Source organism: Ascaphus truei, chromosome 4, assembly GCF_040206685.1.
Source record: "Ascaphus truei isolate aAscTru1 chromosome 4, aAscTru1.hap1, whole genome shotgun sequence".
In the NCBI taxonomy this organism is placed as follows: Eukaryota; Metazoa; Chordata; class Amphibia; order Anura; family Ascaphidae; genus Ascaphus; species Ascaphus truei.
Genome location: NC_134486.1, coordinates 377,946,027 through 377,961,507, shown reverse-complemented (window position 1 = coordinate 377,961,507; position 15,481 = coordinate 377,946,027). Strand labels below are relative to the sequence as shown.

The window sequence follows — 15,481 nt, the reverse complement described above, 5'->3', positions numbered from 1 at the left end:
AAAAAGAGAGTTTGAAGCGCGCTCAACATGCCCCCAATGCCCCCCCGCGCGCGCTTGCAAAATAGCCAGGACACCCGGAGCTCATGCTTGGAGAGCTGGCGACTTCACCGCTCTCAAGCATGAGCGCGGTCAGCACCAGCGGGACCGCAGCCTGAGTCAATTTATCAAAGTAACGTTTACCTCTTTTTCCCCATGTTTGCCAGAAAGTGATTTGTGGAAGTAATTATAGAATGAGGTGTATACAATTGTGCATCTGGGTGCATCACTTTTTTCCTTTGATATGCGTCTAACGTTTTCTGGGGGGAAAATGTTTTCGACTATGGAGACACCTAAATAGAATAATATATGTTAGTGGATCATGGGTTAAAATACTTTATTACGTAAATTGAAATGTATTTATTATCTGGTTTGGTTCTCAAATGTCCTTTTTGTTTTATCTGAGGATGCACAAATGTATGACACAGTAGGAGACAATGTAAAATAATAGAGATTATTTTTAATAATATTGGAAACATCATCAATACATCCTGGCACCAACTCATGTGTTTTTAGCAGTTGGTGCGACTTCAAGCAGAAGCTGAAGTTGCAGTGTAATTGATCTGAAACATTTTGGAGACCATTTGTAATGGACCAAAGGTATGTAAACAATAATTCCACTAAGAATGAATAGGATCACATAAAGATACTCCATCTGAGGACTGTCGATAATTGGAGCCAGCACTAGGTACACAGAGGCAATCAGCACAATAATTGGTATAATAATTGGAACCTGTAAAACAAGAACATGAGAATATATAACTGGTTATGCGATACACACACATTATATATCATGTCAATAACGTTTCAGAGTCAAGTCAGTCATATAGCTTGGCCCCCTGCAGACGCACTTATCAGAACTCTCTCCTAATGTCTCTGTACGTTATCCCTACCTACCAATTAGACTGTAAGCTCCTCGGGGCAGGGACTCCTCTTCCTTAATGTTACTTTTATGTCTGAAGCACTTATTCCCATGACCTGTTATTTATATTATCTGTTATTTATTTGATTACCACGTTTATTACTACTGTGAAGCGCTATGTACATTAATGGCGCTATATAAATAAAGACATACAATACAATACAATACAATACAGTAATACAGAGAGAAGGAGAAGCTGTGGGTGCTCAAATAGTTCCGGTCCCAATAATCTGAATAATATTCATAATAGTAAAGTGAGAAAAAACTCATGCATGGAGTGGGTATTTAAACAATGTTCCGTGAGATGTCTTGAAAATAATAATAATTGTGACCCTCCTGAAGGTGACAGCAAACGCTGGTATCCCACAATGCTGCAACCTCATTGGGGGTATATCATTTTTTGAAATCTTCAACAAGACAGAGTACTCACTTATGTAATGATGTTGGATTGAATCCCTTCTCTATTGTGATTCTTACCCACTCCTAGAGTCTCTCAGGTGAGGCGTGCCAAACCGCAGTTAGAAAGATCCAAGTAAGAAATATAGAAATTCAGCAACGCACAGCCAAGGGAGTCAGGCAAAATGATAGTAAAAATATATATTTATTCATTAGTCCATCACAAAAAGGAGGTAAAGAGACATTTGACCTTTTATCCTTGATAAAGCGCCAAATAGGTGCGAAACGCGTAGGAGGGTCGCTTTACCTCCTTTTTGTGATGGACTAATCAATAAACATATATTTTTTCTATCATTTTGCCTGACTCCTTAGCTGTGCGCTGCTGAATTGTTATATTAATTACAGTAATGCAGAGGGCAGAGTCAGTGATATTTGGGCCGAGGTTTAAGGCTGTGTCCCAGGGTCTCCCAGCACCATGAGATTGACTGCATGATGCTTGAGACCATGAGTAGAGATGATCAAATATTTTATTCGAATTTGTTTCCAACGTGGATTGGCCAGTTCCTTTCAGCCGCTACTTGTTAGTTCAGTGCGTGTCTTTCCCCCGTCCGGCCAACAGCAGAGATGATAAAAAACAAAGACTATAGCGATCAAGCAGGAGATACCATTCAGCTCAAAGCATTTCCAAATCACTCAGCACTCATTATGACGTCGCACTTTCATACTTGATTTCAGCGACCCGTATTATAAAAACTTAAATGTGGCAACCCTACTATATCTTCAGTTACCTTATATGGCCGTGGAAGGTCAGGCTTCTTAATCTTTAGGTACAGGAGCCCAGAAATCGTTATGCCATAAAACAACCAGGCGGTGAAACTGCAAACAAGCAAATGTGACAGCTCTTGTTGTGGTTAAAAGTAAAGTCCCATTTATAACGTAACATTGTTTTGCTACATCTGTCATTTCAAGCAGATAAAGTTTAATGGCCCAAATCGGCGCTCCCCGCGACATTCAGGCGTCCCGGAGCAGCGAACATGCCTGGTTTTTAAGATTTTCTCTCATTAGCACTTTATTAACCAATGAATGCTGCTCAAGTTATAGTTATCTCCAAGACATCATGTGTAAGTATGAATTGTATATAAATGGGGGAAAGGGAAATGGGAAAGACTCTTGCATCAGCTATTATAAATCTATGTTTGATGTTAACAGCACGGTGCAATAGGGATGGATATACAGATACACAGAAAGGGAAAAGGAGTCCCCGTAGAATGCACTCAGTGCGGTGATATCTGACTGATATAAATTTATAACCATTTAATTGGAACTAATAAAAATACATGGTATGGTGAGTCTATGGACAATCTATTGAACAAACATATCTAAAAAATAGATTCAATAGATATCTGTAAGTATGGATCGCTTTGAAAACCTTGGGTGTTGGTTGTTCCCCAATAGAAATATGCAAAATTGTGGTTAGTCTGCTACATTTATTTTTCCAAATGTTAACAAAAGAATACAATTTCTTAAAATGTTGATGGTTTTTGCAATATAAAAAAAAATTGCGAAAATAATTTTCCCCCCGTATTTAGCAAAGATTTCAAAATTGCCACCCAAATTTTCCATTAATTGCAGTTAAAAATAAAACATCATATGACCTGCGCATTTGTTGAACTTTTTGGATATGTGGGTCCAGCTAATTTTGGGGGGCATAAAAAAGGTCACTTTTGCTGGTTTTGCAAACTTGTGTGAACTTTTCACACATCTCTACTCTCTCAAGGGCCAAACTTTGTCTCTAACTACTGTAAATAGCAGTGGATCTTTAGTATATTTAAAATAAATATTTTAGCATTCGGATCATATCCGTACGATTTACAACACACCTGAATGTTGAATTCACTTGAATGGGCCATATAGTGTATTCCGGCACCAGATGGTGCCTTCAGGAATAGCACTGCTTAGTAAATATGAACCAATCTACTCTGAAGTCCCACAATAAGGCCAATCCCGACATACACTCAACACCCTAGAAGTGTCCTTTGTTTATTTTTGAAATATTAGATATTTATATGTGTTCGAATCCTTGAAAAACTCTAATATTTTTTTGGATCTGCATTGTAAACGAAGCTTTGACGTGTTGGAGGTTTGCGGACTTATTGCGTACTGTTGTAATTGGTGAATGTCATGTGCTTTCCGAATTGGAATGCTTAAAATAAAACAAGACTATAGTATAACAGCACAGAGCCGGCTGGGAGTTTGGCGGGGTCCGTTGCCAGGGGAGAGCGCCGGGCCAGTTACCTTCTCCTCCTGCTCCACATATCCTTCAGCTTCATCGTGACATCATTTGACGTTGCATTGTCATGGCGACGCTTGATCACATCACAAGGAGACGATGCCAAAGATGAGGAGCAGGAGGAGATGCCGGATCTTAGAGGTTGAGGTCCCCATTCTCTCCTGTCATCACCCTGCAGCTATCAACTCCTTCTGCTTCTCACATAACACCCCATCACTCTAAACACTAACTATCCTACTCTCTCTTCCTCTCCTCAGTGACTACCACTACTACACTGTGGCAACATGTGTCCCATCCTGGCCCTATTCACATACCAATCCTCTCACGTCCCAAACCCTGCCCCAAAGTCTCCTTATCACCACTCACTGCTGATCACTCCAACCTCATCCCCATTATACCTCTCCCTTCCCTACCCTTTTCCTGTGCCCTTTGGAACGCATGATCTGTCTGCAACAAACTCACGGCAATACGCAACCTGTTCATTTCCAACTCTCTCAACCTTCTAGCCATTACATAAACCTATCTCACCCCGCTCAGACACCTGCTGCCCTCCTGTTGCCCTCTCCAACGGTGGTCTCTCCCTCAGCCACACCACCAGACCAAAGAATAGACATGGCAGAGGAGTTGGCCTACTACTTTCCCCACACTGCACATTTGATGTCATATCCCTATTTCCCTCCCTTTCCTTCTCTTTCTTCGAAATCCACACTGTCTCTTTTCCCCCATTTCTCTCCATGTAGCTGCCATCTATCATCCCCCTGGACCTACATCCTAATTTTTTAAACAACTTTATGGCCTGGCTTCCTCACTTCCGACATACCTACTGTCATGCTGGGAGACTTTAATATACCTATTGACAATCCCACTGGCACCTCAGGTGCCCATCCTATTTCTCTAACCTTCTCCTATAGTCTGTCCCAGTTGACCATCTCTCCAACTCACTGTAATGGCCACTCCCTTGACTTGGTTTATTCCCGCTTCTGCTCAGTCTCTAACCCCTCTAACACGCCCTTTCCTCTCTATGATCATCACCACCTAACCTTTAACCTCACACCTTTGTTGCACCTTCTACAACAACTACTTCCAGAAGCATATAAAGAAACCTATATACCCAAGATCAGGGGAGCGCAAACTTTGTGTACTGCGCCCCCCTGCCTGCCAGCCCCTGTGCTCGCGCCCCCCTTACCTAACCTAAAATCCGGCGTCAATTGAAGTGCCGGGTCACGTGACCCATGGCGTCATTTGATGCGCGTTGCCATGGCGACACGTCCCATGACCCGCAGCATCATTTGTCGGCGCGTTGCCATGGCAACGCATCGCAGAAGAGAAGGTAGGAGACACTGCAGAGGCCTCACGCGATCCCACGGCACTTAATTTAAATGCCGTGGGGAAGAGCGCAGGGCCTCTGCAGCCACCACGCCCCCCAGAAAAATCTTGCACCCCCCACTTTGTGCACCCCTGCCCTGGACCACCTCCAATTTTCAACATCTCTACAACTTCTCCTCTCTCCCATCTCTATCCTTTCCTGTCCCAATCTAGCAACCTCCCTATATAACAGTATACTCTCATCAGACTTAGACAAGACTGCTGCCGCCACCACACGTCGCCCCCGACAATCTAAGCCACAACCATGGCATATACTTTTCACCCACTACCTCACGCACTGCAGAATGTTTCTGGAAGATATCCCACTCAAAAGCAGACTTCCTCCACTACAAATTTATGCTCTCTTCTTACAACAATGCCCTCCCCCTTGCCAAGCAAATCTACTTCTCTTCACTCATACAAACTTTGTCTTCCAACCCTTAATGCCTATTTGCCACCTTTAATTCCTAACGCCTATTTGGCACCTTCTCTACCCAACTACCCCTACACCTTCTCCACCCTCAATGCTGAGACCTCGTCACCTACTTCACAGACAAGATTAAGTCTATCAGACATGACATCTCTTCATGTAAAGTTCCACACATAACACATATCTCCCGACGCACACGTAAATCCACTCTCATCTTATTTTCCACGGTTACCGAGCATGAGGTCTCCACGCTCCTCTCATAATTTTACCCTACATCCTGCCCCTTTGATTCTTTCCCTCACATCTCCTCCGCACCATCTCTAGCACACTAAGCCCCACCTAACTCACCTTTTTAACCTCTTTAAAACATGCACTCATCCAACACATTCTTAAGAAACCCTTACTTGACTCCCGCTCCCCCATTAACTACCGCCCTATCTCTCTTCTCTCCTTTGCTTCCAAGCTACTTGATCGACTTGTATACAACCGCCTGACTCACTTCCACTCCTCCAACTTCCTGCTTGACTCTTCACAATCTGGTTTCTGTCCTCTACACTCCACCAAGACAGCACTAACAAAAGTGACACATTTCCTACTCACAGCTAAATCTAAGGTAATTTCGCCATACTAATTCTCCTGGATCTCTCTGCTGCTTTCTGCTGTCGATCACCCCCTTTTCCTAAATATTCTCCACTCCATTGGCTTCCGTTGTGCAGCCTTCTCCTGGCTCCCGTCCTACCTATCCAACCGCTCCTTCAGTGTTTCCATCTCTGGTGTCCCTACTCTTCACTCACTCTTTCTGTTGGAGTCCCACAAGGCTCTGTCCTTGGCCCTCTGCTCTTCTCACACAACACCTCTTCTCTTGGTGAACTAATACAATCTTTTGTCTTTAAGTATCATCTTTATGCTGATGACACCCAAATCTATCTCTCCCCCTATTCCCCTCTCTCCTATCCTGTGTCTTCAACTGTCTCTCTGCAACCTCCTCCTGGATGTCTCACTGCTACCTCAAGCTAAACATGTCCAAAAATAAATATTCTTTTCCCTCTTCCACTGCCACATCAACACTCCCTCACTGTCAACAACCCCACAATCTCCTCAACACCTGGAGCCTGCAGTCTAGTGGTCATCTTTGACTCTGATTTCTCCATCATGCCTCACATTCAGTCCCAGACGAAGTCCTGCCATCTCCACCTACAGTACAAAAATCACCAAGAAACGCCCTTTTCTCACTGGTGATGGAACTTAAATCCTAATTCACTCACTCATCATGTCCCGCCTTGATTACTGCAACCTTGTCCTAATTGGCATTTCCCTTCTCCACTTCTCTCAACACCAATACATCCAAAACAATAAATGTAAAACCTTATTAATAACTTACAATGGTCTCAATGACATTGCCCCCCCCCCTATAGCTGAGCCCTCATACACAAATACATACCTACACGCCCCCTACGTTCTGCCAATGACATCCGCCTTTCCTTCCACTTTATTACCTCTTCTCAGTCCTGCCTGCAAGACATCTCCCGTGCTGCCCCCTCTCTCTGGAATTCCCTGCCACGCACCATCAGACTCTTCCCCAGCTTTCAGATGTGTAAAATCCTACTCGCCATGCCTCTAACATCCTACTCCCCTCCCCCTCCAACCCCATTGGGTCCAGCTTTGTGGCTGGACCAATCTCCACCCTATGTAACACCCACCCCCCCCCCAAAACCTTAATACTGTAGCTTCAGCTGTCACACTGGGCCATATTGTAACCTGAGTCACACCTTATCCTACTATAAGCAGTCCCCTTACCTTCCTGTTTCAACTTTGTCCCTCATTCCCTTAGATTGTAAGCTCCCACGAGCAGGGCCCTCATTACATCTTTGTATCGGTTTGTGCATGTTTGTCCTCACCTGTAAGTAACTGTTTATGTTTTTGTAATATACACAACTCTGTACCCCATTGTAACGTACTGCGGAATATGTTGGTGCTTCACAATTAAACGATATTTGTTTGTGTGTGTTTAGTTTTCAGAAAATTTGTCTGCAGGTCAGAGTTTTTCTGTGAAATTCATTGTCTGTATGTGGAAAGTATGTGGTTGTTTATTTGTATGTGTTGGATGTGTCAGGTGTGAGCTTGTGTTTATGGGGCCTACATAAAGATATAGCCAACGTTATTGCATCCATAACTGTGTGGATGCACTTTCGCCCCCAAGTAAAAATCCACCAGCCAACCCCTGCATGGGAGGTGGGAGAGACAGCGAGTGAGAGAGGGGAGGTAGGGAAGAACGAGAATGAGAGAGCGGAGGTGGGGGAGAATGAGAGAGGGGGAGACTGAGAATGAGAGAGGGGATGTGTGGTAGACTGAGAACGAGAGAGGGTGGGTATAGACAGAGTGAGAAAGAAACAGTAATAGGCATCAGGACACAGAGATGGAGGGAAAGAGATCAGCACAGAGAGGGGGGAGAGAGATCAGCACAGAGAAGGGGGGGAAGAGATTAGCACAGAGAGGGAGGGTAACAGATCAACACAGAGGGTGGGAGAGATCAGCACAGAGGGGGGGAAGAGATCAGCACAGAGGGGGGGAAGAGATCAGTACAGAGGGGGGAAGAGATCAGCACAGAGATAAAGGGGAAATTTATATACAGAGCAGTTATATGGGGTAATAGGAGGAGTTATAGGGAGGGGTTAAATTTGGCAATAGGAGGAGTTATAGGGAGGGGTTATATGAAGCAATAAAAGTTATAAGGAGGGGTTATATGGGGCAATATCAGTTATAGAGAGGGTATATAAGTCAATATATTATGTTTGGCCTTTTCATGGCTTCAAGGGCCGCACCTGCAGCCTCTGGTGTATATCATGTTGCCCTCCAGTACTTTAGAGCCACTGTAGAACTCTGTCTAATTTAAAGCATTTGACACCCATAGGGCAATACGGGCCCATCTGGCAGTAATGAAGTTAAGAGGGTCGGAGTACATAGTGACACATAAAAAGAAGTCAGAAATACCTGAAGAAGTTCACGATGCTACTGAAATTCCCTGGTATGATCATAATTAATGATACGGCAGAAGTGAATATGAGAGCAGGGGAAGGTGTGAGACGCTTCACGTGGGCCATTGATAGAGCATCTGGCTGAAAAATAGAGAGAGAAAAAACATTGTTAAACTTTAGTAATGAATTCAGGCTGAGTAAAGTTGAGTAAATGGTCCAGGACTCTCCAAGTTTTTCATAGACTCCCGAGTTATAATATGTGTGAGAAGTTGGTTAATATAATTTGAACAGAAAATGCCTTTAGAGAGGTAACCCATGTAACAAACAAAAAATAAAAAAATATATATACAGCTCAACCCCCTTATAGTGCTATGCTTGAGGTCCAAAGAATCACATCGCGTTATAAGTGGATCGCGTTAGAAATAATGTACAATTGTATGCATTGTACAATAAAGTATTTAAGATGCCAATAATCGTGTTGTAAAGTATTCATAAATACAAAAATTGGGAGCCACGCTTGCATCGCGTTATTAGTGGAGTCGCGTTGTAACGGATCGCGTTATAACAGGGTTGAGCTGTATATATCTATATATATATGTATAAAATAAAAAATGAATAGACGATACCGTTCTGTGGCTAACGAAATGCTTTTATTTGTGCGAGCTTTTGAGATACACTGATCTTCTTTTTCTGGCAGTGTTACAATGAATAAAGCAGCAAGGGGTTTACTCAAAAAAATGCATCTTGGAATGTGACTAGAGCCCTGTGTAGTGTGCGATTTATGACTTGAGGTGTTAAATAGTCCCTGAATGTGAGTGACGTAAGAGTGTGTGTGTGTGTGTGTGTGTGTGAAAGAGCTCCCCAGCTAAGAAGAAACTGGCACAGTCCCTTAGACCCACTGGACGGTGGTCACGGAGTCTGCTGGGGCTGACTGGAACTAATCCCAGAAAGAAGAATGAAGGACGTGAGACTTCGCTGAAGGAGGGATGTCCTGTCCATAATGTTGGCTGTAGATTTCACGCAGCAGGGAGAGAGCAGGGCTGCTGCTAGGGCATTGGGCAGCTTCTTCCATCTTGATTGGCTGCTGCTGGGTAATGCAGCCAATCTGGAGCCTGGAGGTGAGTCCAAGGAGAGGAGGAAAAACCATGGAGCAGGGAGTGAAGAGGTGTGTGTGTCTCGAGCGTGTGTGTGTCTCGAGCACGTTGCTCCTTTCATCATTGTGTTCAGTATTTTTGGAGAAGCCACCTGGCAACCCTATGCTGGACTGCCACTGCAACTGCCCCAGTACCAGAGGATATCACTGTGGGGGTCCGATCCAGAAGCATGGACTCCCCAGCACCACGACCGCGGCTTTAACCTTTTTCATCTGCGGCTCAGGAGAAAGTAACAATTGCTATATCTGCATATATATATTCATGAGGCACACACCCTTAGCTACTTTACTGCACATCAGTTGCAATACATTTCTTTGCAATAGCTTTTACCTTCTCTGGCACTGAAAAAGATAATGTTAGTTACTCAAAAATGTGACCTGTACTTACCATATGTCCCTCTCTTGCTGCCACGTAACACAAACGCCCTCCAGTAAAAAAGGTTCCATTTGCTGACCCAAATGTTGAAAGTGCAACGCCCAGAGAGATTATCCATGTCCAACTTCCCAGGACTTTTGCTCTAGAATAAATGAGGACAGTCATGTGTATAAACTATATATACATCTGCTGAAATATTAATTATTTAAAGGGACTGTCCAGCCATTTGGATTACATTTTTTTTTTTAATAGAGTGAATTTCTTAGAGTGGATTTATTCACACAAATTAGTGTCTATCTGAGAATGACAGCATTGGCCAAGGGTAAAGAAGACATTTAGTAAACAAAAAATATGGAATGTTACTAAACATATCTTTAGTTTTGAAACACCCATTAAAATGTTAGAGAATGTATTACATTGATGAAGACCGTAAGTTTATAGCAATTTCAGTATATTGTGCTACACGTGATTCCACTTTTAAAGGTGCAGTGCTTCTAAGGACCAAAGTGAGCTAAGAGCAGTGATAAGTTCAATATATTAAAAGTAGATAGGGCAATCAATAGCCATTACCGCATGAACTGAACAGTTTGTTGCCCAGAGCTGGCATAGGTTGTGGCTACCGGTGATGTAGGAGCCGTGGGACTCTCCTGAAGGGGGAGTTTAGCCAATTGCTGGGAGACTGTGGACAGCTGGTTACTCACAAATTGTAAGGCCTCTATAGTAAGGCCTGTACCCACCTCAGGGGGGTCTGCGTTTGTTGAGCTCTGCATAATGTCACGCCTGTATGCCCGCAGATCTGGTAAGACCCCAGTACTGAGGTGGGAACGGTATTACACCACACACCCACAGCAGTGGGATCACGCCCGGAGTGTGGTATAGCGTTGCTGGGCCTGTTGGAAAAGTGATTAGAATACTTGCAACGTCTTGAAGGGTTAACCGTAGAATAGTCGTTTCCGTGCACCAGAGTCCAGGGATGTAGAAAGTAGAATAGTCAAAGTTCATAAGCCAGGTCCAAGGATTCCAGAGGTCAGCAAGGTAAAGTTCGTAGCAAGGTTCAGGGGTTCCAGAGAGCAGGGTAATCCAGGACAAGCAGGGGTCAAAGCCAGGGAAATCCAAAGTAACACAGGAGTAGGAGGAATCTAGAAACACAGAGGGAGCAAGCATAGGACTGCACACACAGGGGTAACAGGAAATATGCAGAGCGATGATAGAGAGGGCATACAGGGATTATAAAGGAGGGAACACCAATGGGAGAGAGAGGAGAAGCAGAGAGGGAAGTGGAAGACGACAGAGATAGGTCAAGAGGAGAGAAGGAGGAGACAGAGGGGTTGGACAGAGAGACGGCATGCAGGTCATGGGAGGAGGAGTCCAGGGCTTCGCAGGCCCTAGAAGAGTGTGTGCGCGCACCCTCTGTAACCAGAGAGTGCGCACGCACAGGCTGCGTCACAAGACGCGCGGAGCGCCGTGCCACGTGCCTACCAGCGGGAGGACACAGAGGGATGGGAGAGACCGCAACCACAGGTGAAGTGGTGACAACGGGTACTGGAGAGGTCTGAGAACGGGGAACGTTACTGCCGGAGCCTGGGGGTCGCGGGAGCGCGCGAGACTTACGGGGCATGCATTGGGGTAAAGGGACAGTGTCAGGAACAGGCGGAGCGGGACAGGAGTGGGGAAGTGCAGGGAGATTGCTAAGGGAATGGACAGAGGGAGTGAAAGAAGGGGAAGGAATCCCCTGAACCGTCACAGTATCCCCCCCTTGAGGATCGATCTCCGAGCGATCCATCCAAGGTTTTTGCGGAAACTTCTAATGGAAAATTTGGAGTAATTTTGGAGCATGGATGTGCCGAGCAGGTACCCACGAATGTTCTTCCGGACCATAGCTTTTCCAGTGGACCAGGAACTGGAGTCTGTTTTTTGACCAGCAGGAATCAATGAGGGACTGAACCTGAATCAATGAGGGACTGAATCAATGAGGGACTGAATGAGGGACTGATGTCCAAGCGTGGTGATTGGGTTGGGTTTCCGAGAGGGAACAGAAAAATGAGAACTTTGCACAAGGGTTTAAGGAGGGAAGCGTGAAACACGGAACGAATCCTCATGGTGGGAGGCAGGTCAAGACGGTACGCAACAGGGTTAATCTTTTCCAAGATTTTGAATGGGCCCAGGATTCTCGGAGATAGTTTAGGTGACGGCGTCTTAAGCCTGATATTCTTTGAGGATAACCACACCCTGTCACCGGGTTTGAAAGAAGGCCCAGGTTGACGATGCCGATCCGCCTTGATCTTTTGTTTTCCAACCGCAGATTGTAGAGTTTTGAGGAGTTTTTTCCAAAATTCTTGTAGATCAGCAACATGAGAGTCAGCCGCGGGAACGCCCGAGGAAGAAGGCGAGAGAGGAAGGCTACTGGGGTGGAAACCGAAGTTAATAAAAAAGGGAGACTCTTGAGTAGACTCATTTTTGAGAGAGTTGATAGCGAATTCGGCCCATGGCAAAAGATCCACCCATTGGTCCTGTGAGTCAGATACGAAGCATCTTAGATATTGTTCGAGAGTTTGATTCATCCTTTCAGTTTGACCATTGGTTTGAGGATGGTAACCTGAGGAAAACAAGAGAGAAATCCCAAGTCTCTGGGAAAATGCCCGCCAGAATTTAGATATGAATAGAGATCCACGGTCAGAGACAATAGAAATGGGAACACCGTGTAATCTAAAAATTTCTTTGGAAAAAACATCAGCCAGAGTAGCAGAATTAGGAAGACCCTTGAGGGGAATAAAATGTGCTTGTTTAGAGAACCTGTCTACTACGACCAGAATGGTGTTCATTCCTTTGGAATTAGGCAATTCTACAATTAAATCCATCGAGATATGCTTCCAGGGTTGTTCCGGAATGGGAAGAGGTAAGAGAAGACCCGACGGTTTGTGATGGAGAGTTTTGCTCTGGGCACATACAGGACCTTTGAGAAAGCGCGATCACGCGCGAAACGTGCGTCAGGTGACCAGAACGTGGTGACGTCACCGCATCCAAGATGGCGCCCCCGCGATTGTAGCTGCTGCCTCGAGACCGGGACACTTCTCCCCTGGCATCCCACTCCCCTTCTCCTCTACATATGACGGCGCAAAGGATGATAAAAGCGCCAAGGAGCTAAGTAGTAAATCTCACCAGTGTGCAAGACAATTTTGTCTAGGGTAATAGGAGTAGACTGCACTATATGCTTTGCCTCCTTCCCCACACAGCTACCAGTGTGACAGTCTCAATACTATGCAGGATACTTACTTTACTGCTATATAACAGGGGGGCTGAGTCTGGGGTAGTACCCACTTACCATGAACAGCACTAGCTGTACATGTACTGTACATACTCCTTACATGGAGACACAGTATGACTAATGAGTCAGTGTGTTTTATGCCCTTAAACCAATCAGGTATAAATATTTGACTGGGTCTGATTAGTGTTGTCCACCGGTTTCCAGCTATATTTCAATATATGTGACCTCTGCATCATACAAACGGTATTATTAAGAGGCTATAACTGGATACGGTCCTTGAACCGTGCCTCAGGGCGTCCACGAGAGCACACTTTGTGCTTGCCCTTTGCAGAGCTCTCACATTATTCAGCTACGTATCTCTATGTGTACATCCACACATTATTTTTTGTGTGGTTTAGTATTCATTTATTTTTATCACTATTTTCTTTTTTGCGTCGTTGTTGTTTTCACCCTGTTCTGGTATTTATTTTACACAACGTATAAGTGGTCTAGGGACATCACACAGATGTATACTATCTGACCATTCGGCTTTGAGTTAATCACCCCTCCAGATTTAGCTTCAATGACCTACATCATGTCAGGTTCATTGAATTATTGATATTAGGATTCCTATAGGTGATATGGGCCTCCCATTCTGGAGCTACATACAGGGGATTATCTGAGCGAAGTAGTCCACATTAAGGTGGTGTAATATCAATATCTCCTTACTACTGAGGAAGATTTTGTTGGTTTGCCTTTAAGGGGCTGGTCCTGGACTGTATATACCATGCCCCTCTTTACAAATATGTTTTAACCTTCTCTTGCGATTAAAAGGTTTTTAAATATATATTCATATTACATACTACTGGCCTTTCTGAGAGCATTCAGGGAGGAATCATTTTTCTGTCTGTTCGCTTATACCCTATCCTCTTTTGCACCAGTATTTGGCACGACTCACTAGCTACTACTGCTTTCATTCTCGCTGATGCGGGAGCATCCCCCATCCCCTCCCTTCCCCTCTTCCCACTCCTGGACTTATTAGCACATACAGGACAGGCATTAGTAAAGTCGAACATATCTTTGTTAATCTTGCGCCACCAAAATGTCTGTTTAATGAGATCTGCTGTCCTTTTGAAGCCTGGTTGACCGACTGCCCCAAAGTAAAATTTTATGGCGAAAGCGTGGAGCTGCGTATAAGCGACCTTCTGGTACCCTGAGCCTGCTGGGAATGTGAGCTTGAGCTTTGTTGATTTCATCCAACACATCGAAGTTGTTAGCGGCAATTATACATTTGGCAGGAAGGATAGGTTCCGTGATTTCATTAGCTTTGGTTTCATTGGCAAACTGACGAGAGAGAGCGTCCGCTTTGGTATTTTTAGTACCAGGAATATAAGAAATGGTATAGTTAAAGTGGGAAAAGTAGAGCAACCACCGAGCTTGGCGGGATCCGTGACGTCGGGCCCCCTCAATATATAACAATTTTTTTGTGGTCAGTGAAGATGGCAACTGGTTCCTTGGTACCCTCCAAAAGATGTCTCCATTTTTGGAGAGCTAATTTTATGGCCAAAAGTTCACGATTACCAACATCATAATTCCTTTCGGCGGCTGAAAATTTCCGTGAAAAAAAACCACAGGGATGGAATTTCTCTTGGGGGGAAGTCCTCTGGGAAAGGACTGCGCCAGCTCCCACATCCGAGGCGTCGACCTCCAAAGTGAAAGGACGGGAGGTGTCTGGAATGGCGTAGGATGGGTGCGTAAACAAACGCTTTCTTGAGTACCTCAAAAGCGAGAATAGCCTCCGGAGACCAGGAGGTGGTATCGGCGCCCTTCTTGGTCAATGCGGTGATGGGAAGAGCAATAGAAGAAAAAATTTTGATGAATTTCCTGTAGTAGTTGGCAAAGCCGAGAAAACGTTGAACAGCCTTGAGTGAATTTGGCAGCGGCCAATCAAGAACAGCCTTCAGTTTTTCTGGATCCATGGAGAAGCCTTGACTGGAGATGATATAGCCTAAGAAGGCGGTAGAAGTCTGGTGGAACAAACACTTCACCATCTTGGCATATAGTCGATTAGAACGGAGCCTAGAAAGTACTAATTTGGTACGTTGAATGTGTTCCTCCAGGCTTTTAGAAAAAATAAGAATGTCATCTAGATAGACTATGACAAATGTTCCCAATACATCACGGAAGATGTCGTTCATGAATTCCTGAAACACGGCAGGAGCGTTGCATAAACCAAAGGGCATAACCAGATACTCATAATGTCCTGATCGTGTATTAAATGCTTTTTTCCACTC

At 44.5% G+C, this 15,481-nt stretch overlaps 1 protein-coding gene across 1 annotated transcript in view; it reads right to left on the bottom strand.

Annotated features, from left to right (window-relative positions):
• Nucleotides 1-476: 476 nt before the first annotated feature.
• The window catches only part of LOC142493821 (b(0,+)-type amino acid transporter 1-like), a 40,937-nt gene continuing 25,932 nt past the window's right edge, over nt 477-15,481 (bottom strand). Inside the window, exons 3-6 of the mRNA XM_075598441.1 lie at nt 9,956-10,085; nt 8,431-8,555; nt 2,143-2,230; nt 477-769 (exon numbers count right to left, since the gene is read on the bottom strand). Coding sequence (XP_075454556.1) covers nt 539-769; nt 2,143-2,230; nt 8,431-8,555; nt 9,956-10,085 — 574 coding nt within the window. The 3' untranslated portion in view covers nt 477-538. The remainder of the gene's footprint in view (nt 770-2,142; nt 2,231-8,430; nt 8,556-9,955; nt 10,086-15,481) is intronic.